The 18,656-nt window shown below is 60.0% G+C and overlaps 3 protein-coding genes across 5 annotated transcripts; 2 read left to right on the plus strand and 1 right to left on the minus strand.

The window, feature by feature from the left end:
• Positions 1 to 1,699: 1,699 nt before the first annotated feature.
• RAB13 (RAB13, member RAS oncogene family) lies at positions 1,700 to 7,152 on the plus strand. 2 transcript variants are annotated; one of them, XM_029936106.1, is made up of 8 exons: positions 1,700 to 1,985; positions 3,585 to 3,645; positions 4,399 to 4,459; positions 4,651 to 4,728; positions 4,828 to 4,917; positions 5,003 to 5,068; positions 5,176 to 5,229; positions 5,361 to 7,152. In XM_029936106.1, exons 1-8 carry the CDS (start codon positions 1,862 to 1,864, stop codon positions 5,436 to 5,438), a joined length of 612 nt encoding a protein of 203 aa, XP_029791966.1. In that variant the 5' UTR covers positions 1,700 to 1,861; the 3' UTR covers positions 5,439 to 7,152. The 2 variants fall into 2 exon arrangements, with proteins under 2 accessions (XP_029791966.1, XP_029791967.1); XM_029936107.1 differs by having other exon boundaries at positions 1,969 to 1,985; positions 3,743 to 4,459.
• A 1,223-nt stretch (positions 7,153 to 8,375) lies between these two features.
• JTB (jumping translocation breakpoint) lies at positions 8,376 to 11,125 on the plus strand. The gene is made up of 5 exons (XM_029936108.1): positions 8,376 to 8,843; positions 9,005 to 9,042; positions 9,245 to 9,327; positions 9,857 to 9,936; positions 10,587 to 11,125. The coding sequence occupies exons 1-5, from the start codon at positions 8,761 to 8,763 to the stop codon at positions 10,741 to 10,743; spliced, it is 441 nt and encodes a 146-aa protein (XP_029791968.1). The 5' UTR covers positions 8,376 to 8,760; the 3' UTR covers positions 10,744 to 11,125.
• On the minus strand, positions 11,028 to 15,151 carry CREB3L4 (cAMP responsive element binding protein 3 like 4). 2 transcript variants are annotated; one of them, XM_029936103.1, is made up of 10 exons: positions 15,060 to 15,151; positions 14,801 to 14,972; positions 14,323 to 14,569; positions 14,061 to 14,182; positions 12,517 to 12,609; positions 12,278 to 12,384; positions 12,087 to 12,155; positions 11,883 to 11,967; positions 11,610 to 11,706; positions 11,028 to 11,485 (listed from the first exon to the last, which is right to left on the minus strand). In XM_029936103.1, the coding sequence occupies exons 2-10, from the start codon at positions 14,969 to 14,971 to the stop codon at positions 11,295 to 11,297; spliced, it is 1,182 nt and encodes a 393-aa protein (XP_029791963.1). In that variant the 5' UTR covers position 14,972; positions 15,060 to 15,151; the 3' UTR covers positions 11,028 to 11,294. The 2 variants fall into 2 exon arrangements, with proteins under 2 accessions (XP_029791963.1, XP_029791965.1); XM_029936105.1 differs by lacking the exon at positions 12,087 to 12,155.
• Between the last annotated feature and the right edge of the window lie 3,505 nt (positions 15,152 to 18,656).

The following is an 18,656-nucleotide window of genomic DNA, read 5'->3' on the forward strand; positions in this document are numbered from 1 at the left end:
CTCCCGCCCGGCCCGCCGGGGGCTTGCGGCGGGACCGAGCCGGGCCCGGCCCTCCTCGGTCCCCTCCGCGCCTCCCAGTTGGTTTTCTTCGCCCTGTTAACACCGCGGGGATGTAGACACGGTTCCCACCCCCAGCCTCTCCCCTCGGGGTAGCCGCTGGGAGGGTTTCGTGTGTCCTCCCAGCCTTCCGCCTCGGACGGCGGCCCCGTCAAGTACTCGGGTGCTCCGCGCGGGCGAGCCCCTGACCGCTGTCGGGTCGCCCCCCCAGGCCCACCCTCTGCAGTGCGCGCGCGGGGACGGCCGCGTCGGGACCCGTGCGACACACAGACGTGCTAGAGAGGGTGTCTGCTCCTGTGGCGCGGTACTGCCCGCGGGGCGTCGTGCCGCCTCGCGCCGGCGCGGGACGGGCGCTCTCGGTTCTCAGCGCCCCGCTCGCGGCCCGAAAGTCCCACGAGGAAGTGACATTTAGGCCGAAATCTGAAGGACGTGGAGTCAGCCGTGCGACTGACTGGGAGAAGACAAAACCCGGGGCCTAAAGGAGCCCGGCGTAGCTGAGCAGGGGGGAGGCGAGGAGGCCAGAGAGCGCTAAGGACGGAACGCACGGGGTTAGGTACCGAGGAGACCTCGCCGGGGGGTGTGCCGCCTAGGTCGGGGAGCAAGAATCACCCCTCCAGGGGGCGAGGAGTGCGCATCAGGCCTACGGGACAGGAACGGAGCGGACGGACGTGTGTCAGAACACTTCGGGAAACGGCAGAGTAATTTCAAGGACGGGTGCGAGACGGCCTGGCCGGCGGGAAGTGGTAGAGAAGCCGCCGAGTCTGACACGGCTCCGAGGGGGACCGGGAGGCGAGAGCGTGCGCGAGGGTGGTGGCAGGGGGCACGCGGACGCGCAGCCCGGACACTGCGAGGACCGCTCTGCTGAGCCCCTGCTCGAGAGGCAGAGACTCTGTACACTTGGCTTCCACCCGCAGAGCTCGCTTGTGTCTTTAGAGCCGGGATTCCCACGCTCGAGCGTCCCGGCCGCCTCCTCACTGGCTTTCCGTGAGGGGTGAGGGCGCGGCCTCCGCCGTCTGCTCGGGAGGCGCGCCTCGGCGAAGGCCCGAGGCCAGACCTTCTCGGCCCCAGACCCCGCCTTCCCGGAGCTGGCGTGTCGGAGAAACCGCACGGAAGGGAGGCTGTTGCTGATGCGACCCCGGCGCGCGTCTCGGTGGAGAGCGAGGGAGGGGTGCGGCAGGGCGGGCCTGCGTGTTCACGCCGCTCCACCAGGGGGCAGACCCACCCCACAGTAGCCTCCGCTTCCGGAGCATCCCGCTCTTTTCAAACGGAGCTGGGCTACAGCTGAGGGCTGGGAGCACCGACGCCGGCATCCTAGAGCCGCCCCGGAAGGCTTCTGTCCCTCGACTAGACCTTCTGTCCCTTGAAGCAGCCCCCAGTTTTTGTCAGCTCCCAGGGCCATCCCCACCTCCACCCTTATTCCCCAAAACTTTCCCGCTTCCCCTAACTCCTCCAAAGTTCCCCCTCCCCTGCTCATCTTGGTTAAAACTCTGCTTCCATTCACCGCAGCCTCCCTGGCCTACGACTGTGAGAGTGAGATCAGCAGAGGGGCGTGACCGCACGCCGGACGCTGCGGGAAACGGCCCGGGGAGCAGAAGGCCGGCCAGGCCCGGCCGCCGGGGGACGGGGCGGGCGGGCAGGGGGTGGGGCCCAGAGGAGGGCCGCCTCCCCTCTCGCCCGGAGCCTGGGCGGAGAGGGAGGAGAACTTCCTGGCCTGCGCTCCGGGCCGCGCCGGCCGCCGGCCCTCCGATCCCGCCTCCCAGTGCCCGGAGCTTCCCACCCCTCCCCCGGCTCCGCGGTGTCCGCCATGGCCAAAGCCTACGACCACCTCTTCAAGTTGCTGCTGATCGGGGACTCGGGGGTGGGCAAGACTTGTCTGATCATTCGCTTTGCAGAAGACAACTTCAACAACACTTATATCTCCACTATCGGTGAGCCCACGGGCCATGTCCCAGACCCCCTGGGCCCCCACGACCTCCTCCTCAGGCTCCCAGGTCACGAGTGGCCCCCACCCTTCAGCCCCCTTAGAGTGAGGCTTCTGAACTCTGGTCTCTCAATCCCTGTGTCAGACCCATCCCCGACGCATGTCTCTCTGGATGGTACCCAACCTCTGACCTCCCTGAGGCCTCCAGGTAATGCCCGGTGGAGTCAGCGCCTCAGGTTCCTGGTAGCGGCTTGTCCCTCATCTCCCCAGATCAACGCGAATCCTTCTCCGTTTCCTGCTCCACTCCTCTCCCCCACCTCCCCCACCCCGGCCCACCTCTCCGTGTTTCCTGTAACCCCTCTCCCTGAACGCGTCTTCCAGTTCCGCCGGCCTCTTTGTGTCCTGCTGAGTTTCAGACGCCCCCATTGCATCCCCGCCGTACCATATTACTTCCCAGTCTCCTAGCCCCTCGACTTAACTGGGGGTTTGGGGAGGGGGATGGGACAAAGAGGCTGGGTGTGCTGGAGGGCGGTGGTGAATATGCAGTCAGCCAGGCAAGGACAGTAGGAGTAGGGGGACTTTTGGGGGCCCTGAGTCAGCCTGGTGACTCAGCCTCCTCCCTAGGCTCCCAACAGGCTCTGGGGAGGCGCCCAAGTTTCCACTAAGAACACTGCCTCCCCCCCTCCCCTCTTCTCTTTCTTCATCTTCTCTGGCCTGGGAAATAAAGCCAGGGGAATCTCAAGACAATTCTGGTTAGAAGAGAGAAGGGAAATGCCTCTCTTTCCTACTTCAATCTTGGGAGGAATCTTATGTAGTCAGATTTCTTGCTTGCAAGCCCAGCCTACTAGTTAACTCACACAGACTGGCATCAGCTACCTTTTTCCTGGCTCTTAATCCTATATGGCTGGAGTGTAGGTAGAGTACCGAGAGGAGAGGGTTCTTTTTTAAAGCCAATGTCATTTTTAAAAAATGTTTTTTATTTATTTTTGAGAGACAGAGAGAGACAGCACGAGCAGGGGAGGGTCAGAGAGAAAGGGAGACAGAGAATCCGAGGCAAGTTCCAGGCTCTGAGATAGGTGTCAGCACAGACCCCAACGCAGGGCTCGAACCCACGAACCCTGTGAGATCATGACCTGGGCCGAAGCACTTAACCCACTGAGCGACCCAGGCGCCCCGGAGAGAGTTCTAAGAGAACAGAAAGGAAAAGGAATGTGGAAGTAACATTCTGGGGGAGACACTGAATTCCAAGAGGTGTTGGCAGCTGTGGTTGAGGGTTCAAGAGGCACCTTCAGCCTCCCTGCAGTTTCCATCGCCCTCCCCCATCCATAAAATCTCTGTAAAAACAAGATGCTTGCTACCCAAGGACATTTTGAGAAAATTCTCCCAAGTTTCATACTTGCAACAAAGTTGCTTCCCAAGTGCACCCCTGCACAGCTCTGGCCCTGCTGCCCCTCCGTCCTGTGTCTCCCCTGCCCTCCGTGTCCACACCGTGTCTCCTCGCACGCCCCCTGCCCTACGTGTCCACGCCGCTCCATCCCCGGCCCCCCTCGCACGCCCCCTGCATCCACGCACAGTCTCAACTGGAATGCACATGCTCTACTCCTAGGAATCGACTTCAAGATCCGCACTATGGATGTAGAGGGGAAGAAGATCAAGCTGCAGGTCTGGTGAGTGAGCCCCCAGGACCGCTGGCCACACCGCCTCGTTCCCGCCCTTCCAGCCGGGCCCTTCCGTTCTGCTTCATTTTTCTTCCTTTCCCCACAGCTCCTCCCGGCACTTCTCCATTTCCTGTCAGCTCACGCAGATGTCCTCCCATCCCTTCCTGCTCACTCAGCTGTTCTCAGCTTTCTTGTAACTCTCTTGCCTCTCCCGGCTCCAGAACATTCTCTGAACTTGACAGATGTCTGCAGGGCTGTCCCGCGGAAACAGCATTAAAGTAGGGAAACAGCAAATGGCAGAATTAAGACTTGACTCTAAGTCTGTGCTCTCTCTGAGTCCCCGCGAGCCCAGAAAGCCCGACCGAGGGCTGACCTGTCACAGGACGCTGGAGACGCCGCAGGTGTGGAGGCGGCCGGCGGCCTGAGAAGGAGCCCACGGTGGTTCGAGTTCCGGCTCTGCTGTGGAAGGACCTTCCCTGGTCATTTAGCCTCCACATCTGCGTCCTCGTTTGTGAAACAGGGACAGCAAAACGGGTCTCACAAGCGTAGGGGAAGATTAACAGCGCTTGCGCAGAGTGAGCCTTCGACAGACCAACCCGAGGACCTCGTTCCCGGCGGTCTTACCTCCTCTGCCGCCGCCGCTGTCTTCTGATCCTGTTCCTTTCAGCCCACTCTGTTGCAAAAGCTAAATTCTTAGCAGGGGGCCTTCTCCCTCGGGAGAGCTGTTCCTCGGCCCGCCCCACAAACCTCCCACCTCTTCAGGGACACGGCTGGCCAGGAGCGGTTCAAGACCATCACCACTGCCTACTACCGCGGAGCCATGGTAGGAGCCGCGGGTCTGGCCGCGGGGGGAGGCTGCGCCGCGTGGGTCCCCGCACAGAGGGGCCGGGCAGGGGGCGTGGCGGGCCCCACCTGGGCTAGTGATTAGGTTCGTGGGTAGGACTTGGAGGGGCAGGAAGCAGAAGCGAGGGGATGTGGGCCAAAGCTCCAGGGTGAACTCTTGCCGTCTCCCAGGGCATTATCCTAGTATACGACATCACAGACGAGAAATCCTTCGAGAATATTCAGAACTGGATGAAAAGCATCAAAGAGGTGAGGACCATCCTGGAGGGACTGGGTGGCACCTGGAGGGTGAGGGGGCATGAAAGCGAGCAGGACCCAACTTTACTCCTCCTGCCGTCTTGCTCCCAGAATGCCTCCGCTGGGGTGCAGCGTCTGCTGCTGGGCAACAAGTGTGACATGGAGGCCAAGAGGAAGGTGCGGAAGGAGCAGGCCGACAAGGTGAGGGCCCGGCTGGGCGGCCACACGTGCCGGACTCCACAGGGCTGCTGCCTCCATCCATCTGTCTGGTCTCTCCCGCCCACAGCTGGCTCGGGAGCATGGAATCCGATTCTTCGAGACAAGTGCCAAATCCAGCACAAATGTGGATGAGGTGAGACACGCCCTTGCCCGCCCCCCACTCCCAGAGACACCTGCTGGACCACGCCCCCCCCATCCCCACCCCAGCCTGCTCTGACCAGTCACTCCTTTCCGGGGCAGGCCTTCAGTTCCCTGGCCCGGGACATCTTGCTCAAGTCAGGAGGCCGGAGATCGGTGAGTGGCCTGTGCTGGCCGAAGCACAGCTGTGCGGGTGGGGCCCCTGCAAACAATGTACAGTCTCAGACCCCGGCCAGCCGCTCTCCCCCTGACCCCCACCCCTGACCCTGGTGCCCTTCCACCTCCAGGGAGACAGCCACAGGCCCCCTGGCGCGGACCTGAGAGCTTGTGACAAGAAGAGCAGCGGCAGGTGCTCCCTCGGCTGAGGACCTGGGCCCGGACACCGGGCCGAGGGCGGGCGGGGCTCGCCGGGGACGGAGGCGGGTCCACGGCAGATGGTTGAGGAGGGAGCAAATGCAGAAGGAAAAGAGGAATGCGAGAGGAGAGGAAGTAGAATAGAGAGGCAGGGAGAGGCGAGGAGGGGAAAGATGGCAGGAAGTGAAAGAAGGTGAGGGGCAGGGAGGGAGGGCGGAGGGAAGCCAGGGCCCTGGGCTTAGGGCAGCCAGAAGTGAAAATAAACCGTTGGTTCGACACCGGATCAGGTTTTAGGGCTGTGTGGCAGGTGGGCTCCGCGGCCCCTCCAAAGCGCTGGCCCTCCGCTCTGCGTGGTCCTCCTCAGCACTGCAGGCCCCCACCCACACACGGTCCCCTGGTTCAGGTGACTTTCCTCACCCACTGGGACTGCCCTCTGCTCACCAACCCAACGCCTGCCTCTAAGGTGGCCGGCCGCCAACCCGCTGGGGTCCTGTGACACCAGGACCTGTGCAGCTGTCCCTTCCCCGCCATTTCATGGATGAGGAGAACAGCAAGGAGGTTCTCTGAACCTGAGTGGCTGGGCATCCTTTTTCCATGATGGAAATTCGAGGGTCCTTACGGATAGAACCTTGCCTCGTTTCTAGAACTCTTTCTTGGGCCTTCCCAGGGGAGAGGAGGCCCTGGCCTCAGAGAAGTAACAGCACCTGACGTGGTTCCGCCTGGGGTTTCTGCAGGCGCCTGTGACCCGCCAGTGATCCCTTCAGGTAGCTGGTAGGCGTTATTTTCCGCTTTTGTAGATGAGGACAGTGAGGTTCATTTACTCATAAATCTTTATTGAGCATCTAGTATGAGCCAAGCACAAGAGTCAAGATACTATAACCTTTGGGTGGAACTTACACAACGGACAAACAAATTTTAACAGAAACCTCTCGTAAGTACCAAATAACAAGGAGGCCAAACTACTGGCATGCCCAAGAACGACCCCCACCTTGACACACAGCCCCTGTCCCCTCACACGACAGTTTCTAAACAGCAAACTTCTCTCACAGATGACCTTTTATCAGAGCTGATAAGTGAATGGACACATCAGACTTGGTTTAGGCAAAATACCATTGGGGGTGTAATTCACATGATCTTAAGTCCAAGGCCCTTAACGAAATCCCCACGCCTGTGGTGTGGGAGTGGACGCAGCGACCCCGGGCCAGCAGCAAGGCCTTCGGTGCTGCGGCTGCTTTGCGGGAAACGACCGCAGCAAAGGGCCTGGCCGTGCTGGGAGGCCCGCCGTGCAGCCGGATAGTGTGTTTGGTAGCAAACTTCCGGGGCGTAAAGATCCTTCCCTGGATCGCGTCGGAGCTCTGTAGTCGAAGGCCCGGCTAGAGTGAGTGGCTCAAGGTCATGAGAAAGACTCGCATTTTGTGGATCTCAGGAAGAACACTGACGTCTTCAGCACACCCCAGACTAGAGGTTTTAAAGCCAGTGTCAGTGGGGGGGCCTACTGCTGCCTGTTTGTAAAGCGACTGGACTGGACGGGGGAGCTTCTGACTCGCTGCCTGGCGGGAGACACGGTGGGGCTTGATGAGGAACAGGATGCTAGGTTTCAGCCCACGCTTTTCCTACAGCTAAAAGCTACTGGAAAACACCCACACCTACTTCTGTAACGCGCAACTACTGATACGCACAAATATTAACTTAGAGAAATAAAGAGGGAATCGTAAGAAAAGTGAATCTCAGTCCTCAGCAGTTGCTGTAGCCCTGGGAGGGGGCAGAGCGGTTACACTCAGGCTGGGAGGCCTTGTGGGGAGAGGGGGTGGGGGTGGGGTTTTAACCACAACAAAGTCTGGGGACAAGCCCTTCAGCTTGAGAAGTGGGGGACAGATTACCACTAGTGACCTTATTTACATGGACTTCAGTACCTCCTTGAACTCACACAGTCCACTTTCTGGGAGGCTGTAGACCTAGATGTTTGTGAAACTAGGATGAACATACGGGCAGCGTTAGATGATGACGAATACCAGACAGGAGAGCATAAACCAAGAGTGGGGGTCGAGTCTCTGCAGTTCTGGATACATACCAAGGTTTAACTCCATGGGGATCTGTGGCCTTGGAGCTGCCCGTCTTGGGCTCACACCTTAGCTCCCACTCACTGGGTGACCCTGGACAATCCCTTATATGCTGAGCTTGCTCGTAAAATAGGACTAATACCTACTCTGACTCCTCAGGAATACTGAAGATCAAAACGACCTAAATGTTGAATTCAGAAAGTATGACCGTATGTGACACGATGCAATTAGAAATAAATACTTTCCTACACATTTCATTTGCATCTCCCCCCCAAAAAAACCTAGAAAATGCACATAACCATTTCTATTTTACAGGAATGCCGAGAGCGTCCTAAAGTGGGAATTACAACCTCCTCCCCGCACGCATGACGATCCCATTAGGGCGGGCGCCGGGGGAGCGAGGACCCTAGGAGCTCGTTCAAAGCACCGGTTCGGGGGGGGGGGGGGGTAGCTGTGAATCAACCCGCGATGGAGCAGTAATTCAAGCCCCACGTCGGGCGCAGAGATTACTAAAAACAATTCAAAAAATACATAACACGCGCGCGGGCGGCATCGTTCATCGGTGCACCGTGGGTCCCGGAAGGAGAAAGTGCAGTGTCGCCTCCCTCCCGGAGCCACCGGGGCAGGACGGGTGTCAACTGGTAGTTTGACGGTGAACCTCAGGGTTTGCGGAGGCTGCAGAGTCCTGAGAGGGCGACGCGCTGTTCCTTCCGTGGCGCTGCTCCCCAGCGCAGCAGGGGCCGCCAGGCGACAGCCCGGGAAGCCACGAACCGAGAAGCCAGACGAGCCTCATCACCGGGACACGGCGCGCCGAGCTCGACGCAGGCGGCCCGGGTCCGACGAAGCGGCGGCTGAGGGCCACTAGCCCAGACGACGAGGCCCTGCGGCCACAACCCGCGCGCCTGCGCCGAGCGGCCCAGCCGTGAAACCCTCCGCGGTCCCGGCATCCCTCGCGGTCCCGGCATCCTCCGCGGGGCAAGATGGCCGCGAGGGGACGGCCCCGGAGGTGACGGGGCGCTAGGCCTGTACGTCCCTCGGCCTTTCCCAAGGGCCGACGGGTCCGGAGAAGTGAGCTCACAGCCCAGTCCAGCAAATGCGTGTGGGCTTTTCTTGCCGCGGCCATGGGGACGGCCCAATAAAGCCTTTGTCCTGATGGGCGATTCCAGCATTTCGCTGTCCTGACCGGGAACGTCCCGAGGGCTGTGGTGTCCGCGCTCCGACGGAGGCGCGAGGCCAGTCCCTGCGTCCCGACAGGCGCGACACCAAGCACCCCATGCCTAGGGGCGCGGGGAGGCGTGGCCTCCCCCAGGGCAGCCACCTGTGCTGGTTGCTGTGGGCTTTCACCTTAAAGCTGTGGTAAGGGGAGGCCGAGGGCTGGGAAGTGGAGGGGCGGGAGGGTCGCCCGGTCCACGCCCCTGGGGGTGACGGAGTGCGGGGGCCGGCTCCGCGCGGCGGGGAGTTCCCTGTTTCTGGCTTCTGATCTGGCCTCCCCACCCCCTCCCTCCCTGTGGCTGCAGCCAGGCCGAGGCTCCGGTGCGGGCGGAGAAGCTGTCAGGTGGGTGCTGGTGTGGTGCCCCGACACCCCCGTACTTCCATTTTCTCTCGACGTGCTCCCCTGTGCCGCGAGCTGGGGCGGCGGTGGGAAGGGCGGCGCCGCGCGGAGCCGGGGCTTGTCGCTGTGTCGGGGAGCTGGGTGGGCAGAGCCTTCGGGGCAAATACTTTCCAGGGCTGGGGCTGGCATTTCTCTCCCCTTTTAGTGAGCACCGCAAATTTGCCGTGCTGGCTGGTGGAAGAGTTCGTGGTGGCGGAGGAGTGTGCTCCGTGCTCTAATTTCCAAGCTGTGAGTGTCTCTTCTCCCGTTTTTCTTCTATCTGGGCAGTCTCTCGGTTTTGCTAAGCGTGCCTTTGCGTCGTCCTTGTCTTTTCCTTGCATTTTCAGGGTATGTCCACGTTTGAACTTGTTTTCCCCTTAAAATGTGCCCTTTCCTTTCTAAGTCAACAGCAACATTCACCTAATAGTCCTATTCATTTAAAAAAAAAAAAAAGAATGGAAGAAAGAGAAGAAAAATCTCAATGCCCAACGTGGGGCTGGAACTCACAACCCTGAGGTCAGGAATCGCCAGGCCCACTCACCGAGCGGGCGGGCGCCCCCGTCGTGGTCGGTTTTCACCCAGTGGGCTCCGGGGCCTGGCCCTGGCCCTCTGCCCGGAGGTGTCCTTTTTAACGCGTTCCTTGTGCAGCCAGCACGCTCACCATATCCGTGAGGGCCAGAGCCACACCGGCGGGGCGCCTGCCCCTTCTGAGTGACAGACTTTCGGCTTCTCCTGCTGCCCTTTCCTGACCCGTTCTTTGGTCCTTTTCTCCTGACAGAAGACCACCCCTGAGTGTGGTTCCACAGGGTATGTGGAGAAAATCACCTGCAGCTCCTCTAAAAGGAATGAATTGAAAAGGTAAGTGCCGTTTCTCTTCTTGAAACCTAGGTCACTTCCTTTGTTCTTGTGATTTTATTTTATTTATTTATTTAATGTTTTATTTACTTTTGAGAGAGAGAGAGAGAGAGAGAGAGAGAGAGAGAGAGAGGGAGACAGCGTGAGCAGGGGAGGGTCAGAGAGAGAGAGAGGGAGACACAGAATCCGAAGACAGGCTCCGGGCTCTGAACTGTCAGCACAGAGCCTGACGCGGGGCCCAAACCCACAAACTGCGAGATCATGACCTGAGCCGAAGTCAGATGCTTAACAGACTGAGCCCCCCAGGGGCCTCACGTTCCTGTGATTTTAGGTAGTTCGCCCAGGTCTTTCTGTCCCTCTGGAGGCGGCCCGGCATATCGGAGGGGGTAGGGGCAAAGTATCTGAACCCAAGTTCCGGTTCTGTTTCTCCGCGCTCCCCCACTGGCCCTATCGAGCGGGGAAGTGCCGGCTCTGCCCATGGCCACACCAGAAAGCGGCTGAGTGATACACTTGAGTGGGGTCTGTGTGCGGTGAACACGTCAGTCGGGAGCTTTCTCTTTTCCCCTCAGAGGGGCCTTGGCTGGGCTTCAGAAGGGAGTAGAGGGAGAGGTCGCCCAGCCTTCCCTGCAGTAACTCTTTCTTCCTGCTCTTAGCTGCCGCTCAGCTCTGATGGAACAACACTTATTCTGGAAATTTGAAGGGGCTGTCGTGGGTGTGGCCTTGGTCTTCGCTTGTCTGGTCATTGTTCGTCAGCGACAGCTGGACAGAAAAGCTCTAGAAAAGGTTCGGAAGCAGATCGAGTCCATATAGCGACCTTCCGCCCTTCGACAGGGGTCCTGGGGACCCTACCTCAGACAGACAGTGGGATGGACGGACTCGTGCCCCTGGTTCGGGAACTTGTGGTGGCGCCCCCTTCTGCGTCTCCTGTCCAGATCATCAACCAGCAAGAGGAGTGGAAGGGCTCCCTTCCCTACTGTGATCGCTTTGGGACAGGAAGGAAGGAATGGCAGCAGACGTGGGAACAGGGTGGCAACTTTATGCCTCAGTTTACCAGCTACCTATCTTCCCCTTCTGCTTATTTAAAATTTTCAGGATACAGTTTCAGCAAAAAAAGTTTATTTCTCAGCCAAAACCTCGGTTTCCCCTCAACCTTAGCCCCAAAGAGGAAATAAAGTTGTGGATGTATCAAGTACCCGAAATGCCTCCTCACATAGCCTGGGCCTCGGGGTACAGACAGACATTTAGGACATCCAGGAATGAATTCAGACCCCTGAGGCCAAGGAACTCTGAATGGGAAACTCAGGGGGCAGCAGAGCCAGGAGGGACTCTGGATTCCTGATTGTGGGCGGAAGCTCTCCAGCTCACATCTCTGCACGCAGGACGGCTCCCGCGTGCCCGCTGGGGCCTGTCTTCCCTCCCATCTTCTCAAACAGTGTCCTTGTTGAGCCATTTGCACCCTTGGCCTTCGGTGGCCCCCCCAGTCTGGACTCTACTGCTGTGGTCTCCAAACTTTCTGACATGTCCTTGTGAGTCAGGATATTTCTGGAAGTTACTGTGGGTGAAGGGAGAAGAGCAGTACTGGAGTGTTCCCTTAGGCGGGGGATCTTGGCCAGGACAGGGCTTCCTTCCCACGGCTGACTTCCCTGAAAAACCGCTCCTCGCCGCCCCTGTCTCACCTCTGTGAGGCTGGTAATCCTCAGGCCCAGCTTCCCGGAGACGCCGAAAGGGGCTGACACTGGGCAGGATGATGAGAGCCAGGGAAAAAAGAAGGATCTGGAGAAAAAAGGACCCTTGGGCTATGGGGACACTAAAGGCAGGGAACCAAGAGTCGAATGAATAGAGGGCGGTTGGAGTCCTCAGGGATGGGAAGGTGGGTGTGATGGGGGCTGGGGTTGTCGGGATGGAGGCAAAGGATGGTGGACGTCAGGGGGGATGGGCACCAGACTGACCAGAACACAAGTGCTGGTCTGGGCGGCTTTGTTGGAGGTCCGGGCCACGAGCAGCTGCAGCTGCCGGAGCTGAGCAACCAGCGAGCTGAGGAAGGCGGAGTGAAGAGTCAGGGCGCAAGAATGGTGGCCTCCCAACCCCCACCTGTGCTGGGGCCCCGACCTCCAGCCGCCCCCCCCCCAGGAGCAGGCTATGCATTCGCTTACAGGTTGCGCCTCTCTAGCTCCTGGACTTTTCTCTGCAGTTCCTGGTTCTGCGCAGAGCAGGCAGCGGCCCTAGGGCATGTGGACAGGTGGGACCCAGCTCTGCAACCCCGTGGTCCCTGACCTACCTGCCCTGGTCAGGAAGGAGGCCACGCGTGGCCCTCAGGGAGCTGGACACGGACGTCCAGACGTACCTGCTCTCTAGCCCGTCGATGTACTCTTTCTTCCGCTGCCGACTGTCCTGAGCCGACTGCTTGTTACGGATCTTCCTCCTGACCTTCTTGAGGACCCTCTCCTCTGCCTGGGGGGCCCCGGGTGTGTCAGGCCTGGGCCCGTAACCTCCCTCGGCACCCCACCTGCCTCTGTGCTCCCGGCTCTTCAAAGGCCAGGATGGGGCCACTGGGTTGGGATACCCTTTGGGGAAGCACGTTACCTTGGTGAGGGGCAGGTGAGCGGGCAGGGAGACCCCCTCCTGCCCCAGGAGACGCTTCTCCTCATCTGTCAGGAACAAGGTCTGACCCGGCAGCTGGCGGAGAGCAGGAGAGGGTGAGAAGACAGTGGGAGAGGGTCCCGTCTTTTCCGTCCCCCAAGGCTGCTCCCTGCATGCCTTCTGGGGAGGAGTCAGTGAGATGGGGGGAGGGGCCTTAATTCAGACTCTGTCTGGGGTCTCCTGGGGCTGCAGAGAAGAGGACTTGTGATATGTCCTTTGCCCCCAGACTTAGGACCTCGGCACTCAGCAAGGTAGGGAGGGCCAGTTCTGGGTCCCAAACCTTCAGGATATTTGAAGAAGGCAGGCAGCAACTCACTAAGATAAGATTTGCTTAAGATGGTTCACTTTTGCCCGTTAACTTCCATTTGGCAGCGTGCGATGTCCGGTCGGGGTCAACTGCTGGGAGCTCCCTGGGCCAGTGGCCCATCTCCCCCCAGGGGCGGAGTCCCACTCTCTAGATGGACGTTCTGCCCCCTGTCAGAGAACTCCCCAAGGGCCACCAGACTGAACCACTTCTCTAACACAGCATGTGGGGAGGTGGGGGGACAGCTGGTCAGCCTGGCCTGTGGACAGAGGAACCCGCCTTTCCGATACTCCTTGAAGGAGTTACGCTTCACTTTGACTTAAGAGGAATTTGATTTTGCTTTTGGCTCCTGATGATCTTGGGTTTTAGCCAGACCATTTCTTGTCTTTCTGCCTTTTTCTGATGGTTCCTTCTTGCTCCCCTGAAGCCACAAACTCCCCAGTGTTTTGATGTGAACACAAACTTAGAAGCATCAGGCTTCTCAAGGTCCCTCAGCCAGATTCTGAGATGCTCAGTGTGGATTCTGGTCCCAGCTTCAGCCAGATGTGTAGGGAGGCCAGAGCCCAGTCCCCACATTGTGCAGACAACTCTTTCCAGCCGCAGCGACTGTGCAGGCGCTCTCCTTACCCCCCCCCCCCTGCAGGAACCACCCCCGCCAGCCTGAGGGGGCAAGCCCCCCCCAACCCCCCTGCAGGAACCAGCCTAGCCAGCCTGCGGGAGGCGCCCAGCGTGTTAACCCCTGCACTGTGGCCCTGGGCCGTGGGTGCAGCCACACAGAGCCTCCCATGGAAACGGGTGCACTTACTTCCCTACACCCTGTGCTGGGCGCCAGCTGGACGCCCAGGCAGCCCCCAACCCCACCCCCATGTCCAGACCCGAGCCTGAAACAAGGCCCCGCTGAGCAAACTGCACGCAAGGTCTGTGCTTTCTCCCACGCTGTCCCCAGACCCCCTCACCCCACCTCCTTAACTGAATCAGGGCCACCTTATCCCCAAGGGCTTCTGTCTCTCTTGTCCTTTTCTGCTCTTAAAGCTGCCTGTGCCTCCCTGGACTTCAGGCTCAATGCCACAAAAATTGGGGCAAAGAGATGAGCATCATTTCCCCTCCCTCAGTCTCCTTCCGCACGTGTGTGGGTGCCTCTCTTTGTATCCAGGAGTGCTGGGTCAGGCTGACCAAGGCTCACCGGGGCCGCAGGAGGCACTGGGGTGGCAGTGCCTGCCCTGGGCAGGGTGTCGACATGAGCATCAAGGGGCAGCTCGCAGACCACGCAGGCATCCGGCACCAGAAGTTGTGGGCTCCACTGGCCTGGGGGAGACACAGGAGATGAAGGGCACCCCCTACTGGCCGCAGGGCCTGGCTGGAGGCACAGGTTGGGAAAACCCCTCACCCCCGGACTAGGGCTGGAGCCGAAAGGCCATTGTCCCCTTTCCACCAGGAACACTGACCTAGCTGGAGAGAGATGAAGCCTACAGCTGGCCCAGCTTCCCCCTGCGCCCTCTCCAGGGCCCCTGCCTCATAGACAACCTCGTAGAGAGCAGGGGAACTGGGTGCTTGGAGGGCAGGAGGACTGTCTGGATGGCCGGGGTCCTGGGAGGTGCCACTGTCGCTGCCAGCAGAGACTTCTGAGCAGTACACTTCATTGGGATCAATGAGAAGCTTCAGGAAGTCTTCGGGCTCACTGTCTCGAAGGCCCTGTGGTGCGAGAGGGCGACTGTGTGTACAGAGAATCCGGAGTACCACTGGACATCAGACCTACATCTGGCCTCTTTCAGTCCTTGTGTCCTTGGATGTGGGGGTAGTTACAGCTCACATGTCTCTTAGGGGCTCGGGCTTCAGACGTCTCTCCGAGTGGAGGCTGAAGGGGCTGATGGGCCCCTCATCACAGCTGCTTCCGCTCACCCCACCTGCACCCCTCCTACTCACACAGCCATGGCCCCCACTGGGCTCCCAGCCTGGCAGCCCCTGTTCTTGGAGCTTAGTCCCCGGGGCCTCTGGAGGTGGGCCGTGCAGTCCCAGCTCCGGGAAGGTTCCTGCTGAAAAAACATCTGGGGACTCCAGCCACGCGTCCAGCAGGTCAGAGCTTCGGGAATCCATTCTGCAGGGAGAGCAGGAGCAGGGTGAGGGCGCCCTCCCCCCAGCTCCTGGGTTCCCCGCTCCTCCTTCCACCCTTCCCCTGCCTCACCTGTCACCGGGGATCTCGCCTCCGGCCTGACGTCTGGCTCAGACGGATGGCCAGCTCGGTGTTACCTGTTCCCAGGAGCCCAGCCCCCCCCCCCCCCCCCCCCCCCCCCGGCCGCCCCAAAGGCCACCGCGCTTCTTTCCTCCAGGATCTCGCATCCTGGACCAGCCCAGCCAAGCCCCGCCCCGGGCCGGACTCCGCTGCAGAGTGGCTGGCGCCCGGCCAGGGGCCACGCGGGGCCCGCGTCCGCGAGCTGGGGGCCGGGAGGCGAGGCGTCCGCAAACCGGGCTTGAGGAAGACACGGACAGCCTGGCCTTTCGGGCCTCAGTTTCTCCTAGCGACAGCGAGTCTTCCTGAGGGTTTGGGGCTCTTCCGGGAAAAGGGCGGCGATGGCTGTGACCGGAGTGTCCGCTCTCCGGCCGTTAGTTGCGTAAGGCGAGAGCCCGGCGGGGGTAAAGGCACTGCGGGAAAGCCGCAACCCGAAGGCCCGGGTCTCGCCGAGGGATCCCCTCCCCGGCTTTCCTAAGCGCACTTTGCACTCTCGAGTCTGAGGGGACGCAGGGCATCGACCCAATGGGAGCGTCGACCGGAGGCAGGCTGCTCCCTGACGGGCCAGGGGGCTGCGAGGGGGGCAGGGTACCGCGGAGGCGGGCGGGGGGGGGTCCCCGCGCAGCGGGAGCCGGAGGCCGGGGCGGCGAGCGGGAGCGGCTGCGTGACGCCCCCGGCGAGGGGGACCGACGCGCGGGCCCGAGGCGGAGCTCTGAGCGCGCGGGGCGGGGCTGCGCGCCCGTCCTCGCCGGCCTGTCCGCCCGCGCTCCGCGCTCGTGGGGTTTGCGGGCTGTTTCGGAAACTGCGTCCTCGCGGCCGATCCACAGCCTGAAGGGGACGCGGCAGGCAGCCTTCCCCTAACTGTACCGACGAGGAGACGGAGACCCAGGAGTGCAGCGTAGCGGCACCGACGTTCAGGATTGTTGGCCTCGTGACCGAAGGGCCAGGAACCCATTTCAGATTTAGCACCGGGCTCCAGCGGTGTGGCTGGGGTTTTGCCTGCCTGCCGGTAGCACTTCAGAAAAAGGGGGGGCTCCCTGAGAAAAGCAGGGCAGTTTGGGGGCGTGGACCCAGAACTCACACTGGTGTTTCGGATGAAAAGTTGAATGTGCTGAGGGGGAAAAGAGGAGCAGGATTTACATTGACCGAGCAGCCCGGAGACGCTCAGGCGTTTTCCCGTCGCTCAGAGCTGAGGGAGAAGTAACTTGCTCAAGGCTACGCTGACGAGGCCCCGGGTCTGGCCGCCCGGCGCGGCCTTGCACTGGGCCGGCCTGGCTTGCTCGGGCTCGCTCGGCGCGGGGGCCAGCGGGCTTGGCAGCCGAGGAGCCAGCGGCCCTGCCCGCGTGGTCGGGCGGCCAGGCGGCGTCCGAGGGCGTCCTTCCCAGGGCGCTGCGCCCCGAGGGTCGTGGGGGGGCAGCCGGCTTTCGTCGGTGCCCGCGGGAGCGACCCTCCGCTCACCCGCCGGTCCCCCTTCCCTCTTTCACCTGCTTTGCCACGTTCGGAGAGGAAACATGGCTTGCTTAAGATCACACATCAAGTTAAGGTAAATGGGTGCCTGGCTGGCTCAGTCGGTGGAGACTACAGCTTTGGACCTCAGCGTTGTGAGTTCTAGCGTAATGTGGGACGTACAGCTTAGTTTAAAAAGAAAAAAAATTTTTTTCCAGGTTTATTTCTGAGAGAGAGAAAGTTGGAGCGAGGCAGAGAAAGAATCCCAAGCAGGCAGGGCTCTGTCTCCTGACCATGACATCATGACCCGGCCAAGATTGACTGAGCCGCCCAGGCACCCCTACAAAGAAATTTTCATTATTTTATTTTATCTTATTTAAAAATTGTTAACATGTATTCATTTTTGAGAGAGAGAGCACACGCATGAGTGGGTGAGGGGCAGGAGGGAGGGAGACAGAATCTGAAGCAGGCTCTGGGCTCAGAACTGCCAGCACAGAACCTGACATGGGGCTTGAACTCATGAATCTGCGAGGTCATGACCTGAGGCAAAGTCAGACGCTCAACTGACTGAGCCCTATCTAGGCACCCAAGAAATTCTTTTTAAATAATTTCTTCTTTTGTGATGTGATTTGAAGTGTTGGGGTTCAGAGCGGACAGCTAAGGAAAAATTCTTGAGATATCTTTGGGCAAAAAGATATATTTTTAAAAAATTATTTTTATGAAAGTGCGAGCGGGGAGGGGGCCGAGAGTGAGGAGACAGAGGGCTCTGCGCTGATAGCAGGGAGTCCAGTGTGACCTGAGCTGAAGTCAGACACTCAACTGACTGAGCCGCCCAGGTGCCCCAACAAGTGGCTGTACCAAAGCACACGGACAGGCCCTGGGGGCAGAAGGAGCGACACTGGGACTGGGAGGGTGACTGGTTGTATACCTTCAGGTTGGGATGGGTTAGGGGCAGCGTAAGTCACGAGGGAAGTTTGGAAGCAACGCTCCTCCGTTCCCAGGACCTTGACGCGCTAACTGTTGGCAGTCACGAGACCCTTCGGTGTGGATCAGGGGGCCATGTGCCTGGAGGATGATTGCTAACCTGTGTCTTGGGGGGTAGAGGTAAAGGAAGTTTCCAAAGGAGTTTTACTTGTAAATTAGACTTACAGGATCCTGGGGTGGGGGTTGGGGTCGGGAAAATGGTGAGCTAAGGTTGCCTTTTGCCCTGAGTGTCATCATCCAGGCAGCTGGATTCCCAGGGGAAGGTCACTCTGCGTGTCTCAGGGACTTGTCAGTGGGTTGTAGGCAGTAAGGGAATTTAATTTTTTTTCTTCTTTGTTTCCTACATCACTTTGTATCCTACCCTCCCATGAGGTTAGAAGAGCATTCTGATAGCACAGATTTGTGGGCGAAGAGGATCCAGGCTAAGGAAACTGAGGGTCCTGAGTTGAAAATACTTCGGTGCCTTCAAGGAACAGAAAACAGAAGGGAGGCCAGCAGGGGTGGGGGCAGAGGAGTTCCAGGTGAGTTCAGACCGAACTCAACCAGGTGCCTTGCGGCCTGAGAGCAGCCCTCGGCCGAGGCCGGCCGAGCTGGGGGCCGCCAGGTCTCTACTCGCCCAGAGACGTCTCTACTCGCGCAGGGAAGACGGAAGGCTGCACAAAAGTCAGCCCAGGCCACTGATAGTCAAGAAGGGATTCTTTTCAAGACATGGCCTCTCTCAGGGGCGCCGGGTGGGCTCGGTCAGTTAGAGTCTGACTCTCGGTGTCAGCACGGAGCCTGCTTGGGATTTTCTCGCTCTCCCTCCCTCTCCCTGCTCCCCGCTGCTCACACTCTCAAAAATAAATAAGTAAACTTAAAAAGAAAAAGTCCTCTCCTTGCTATTTCCCTTTTCCAATTCCGCCTCATCTTTCTCCTTCGTTGAGGGTGCGGACGAGGGAGGTCGAGCAAGGAAGTCGGTCCGGGGACGGGAACGTTTTCCCTCCGGTGCCAAGGCCCACGGAAGGGTCTCAGAGCCTTCCCGGAGGCGGCCCCACAGTGCCCGAGACCAGGAAGAAGACCTCAGAGACGCGGGGTGGGCCCGAGCTCTGCCTCGCCCGCGGGCGTCCCCGCTTCCGGCCGGCC

The sequence above is a fragment of the Suricata suricatta genome, chromosome 3 (assembly GCF_006229205.1).
Source record: "Suricata suricatta isolate VVHF042 chromosome 3, meerkat_22Aug2017_6uvM2_HiC, whole genome shotgun sequence".
NCBI lineage: Eukaryota > Metazoa > Chordata > Mammalia > Carnivora > Herpestidae > Suricata > Suricata suricatta.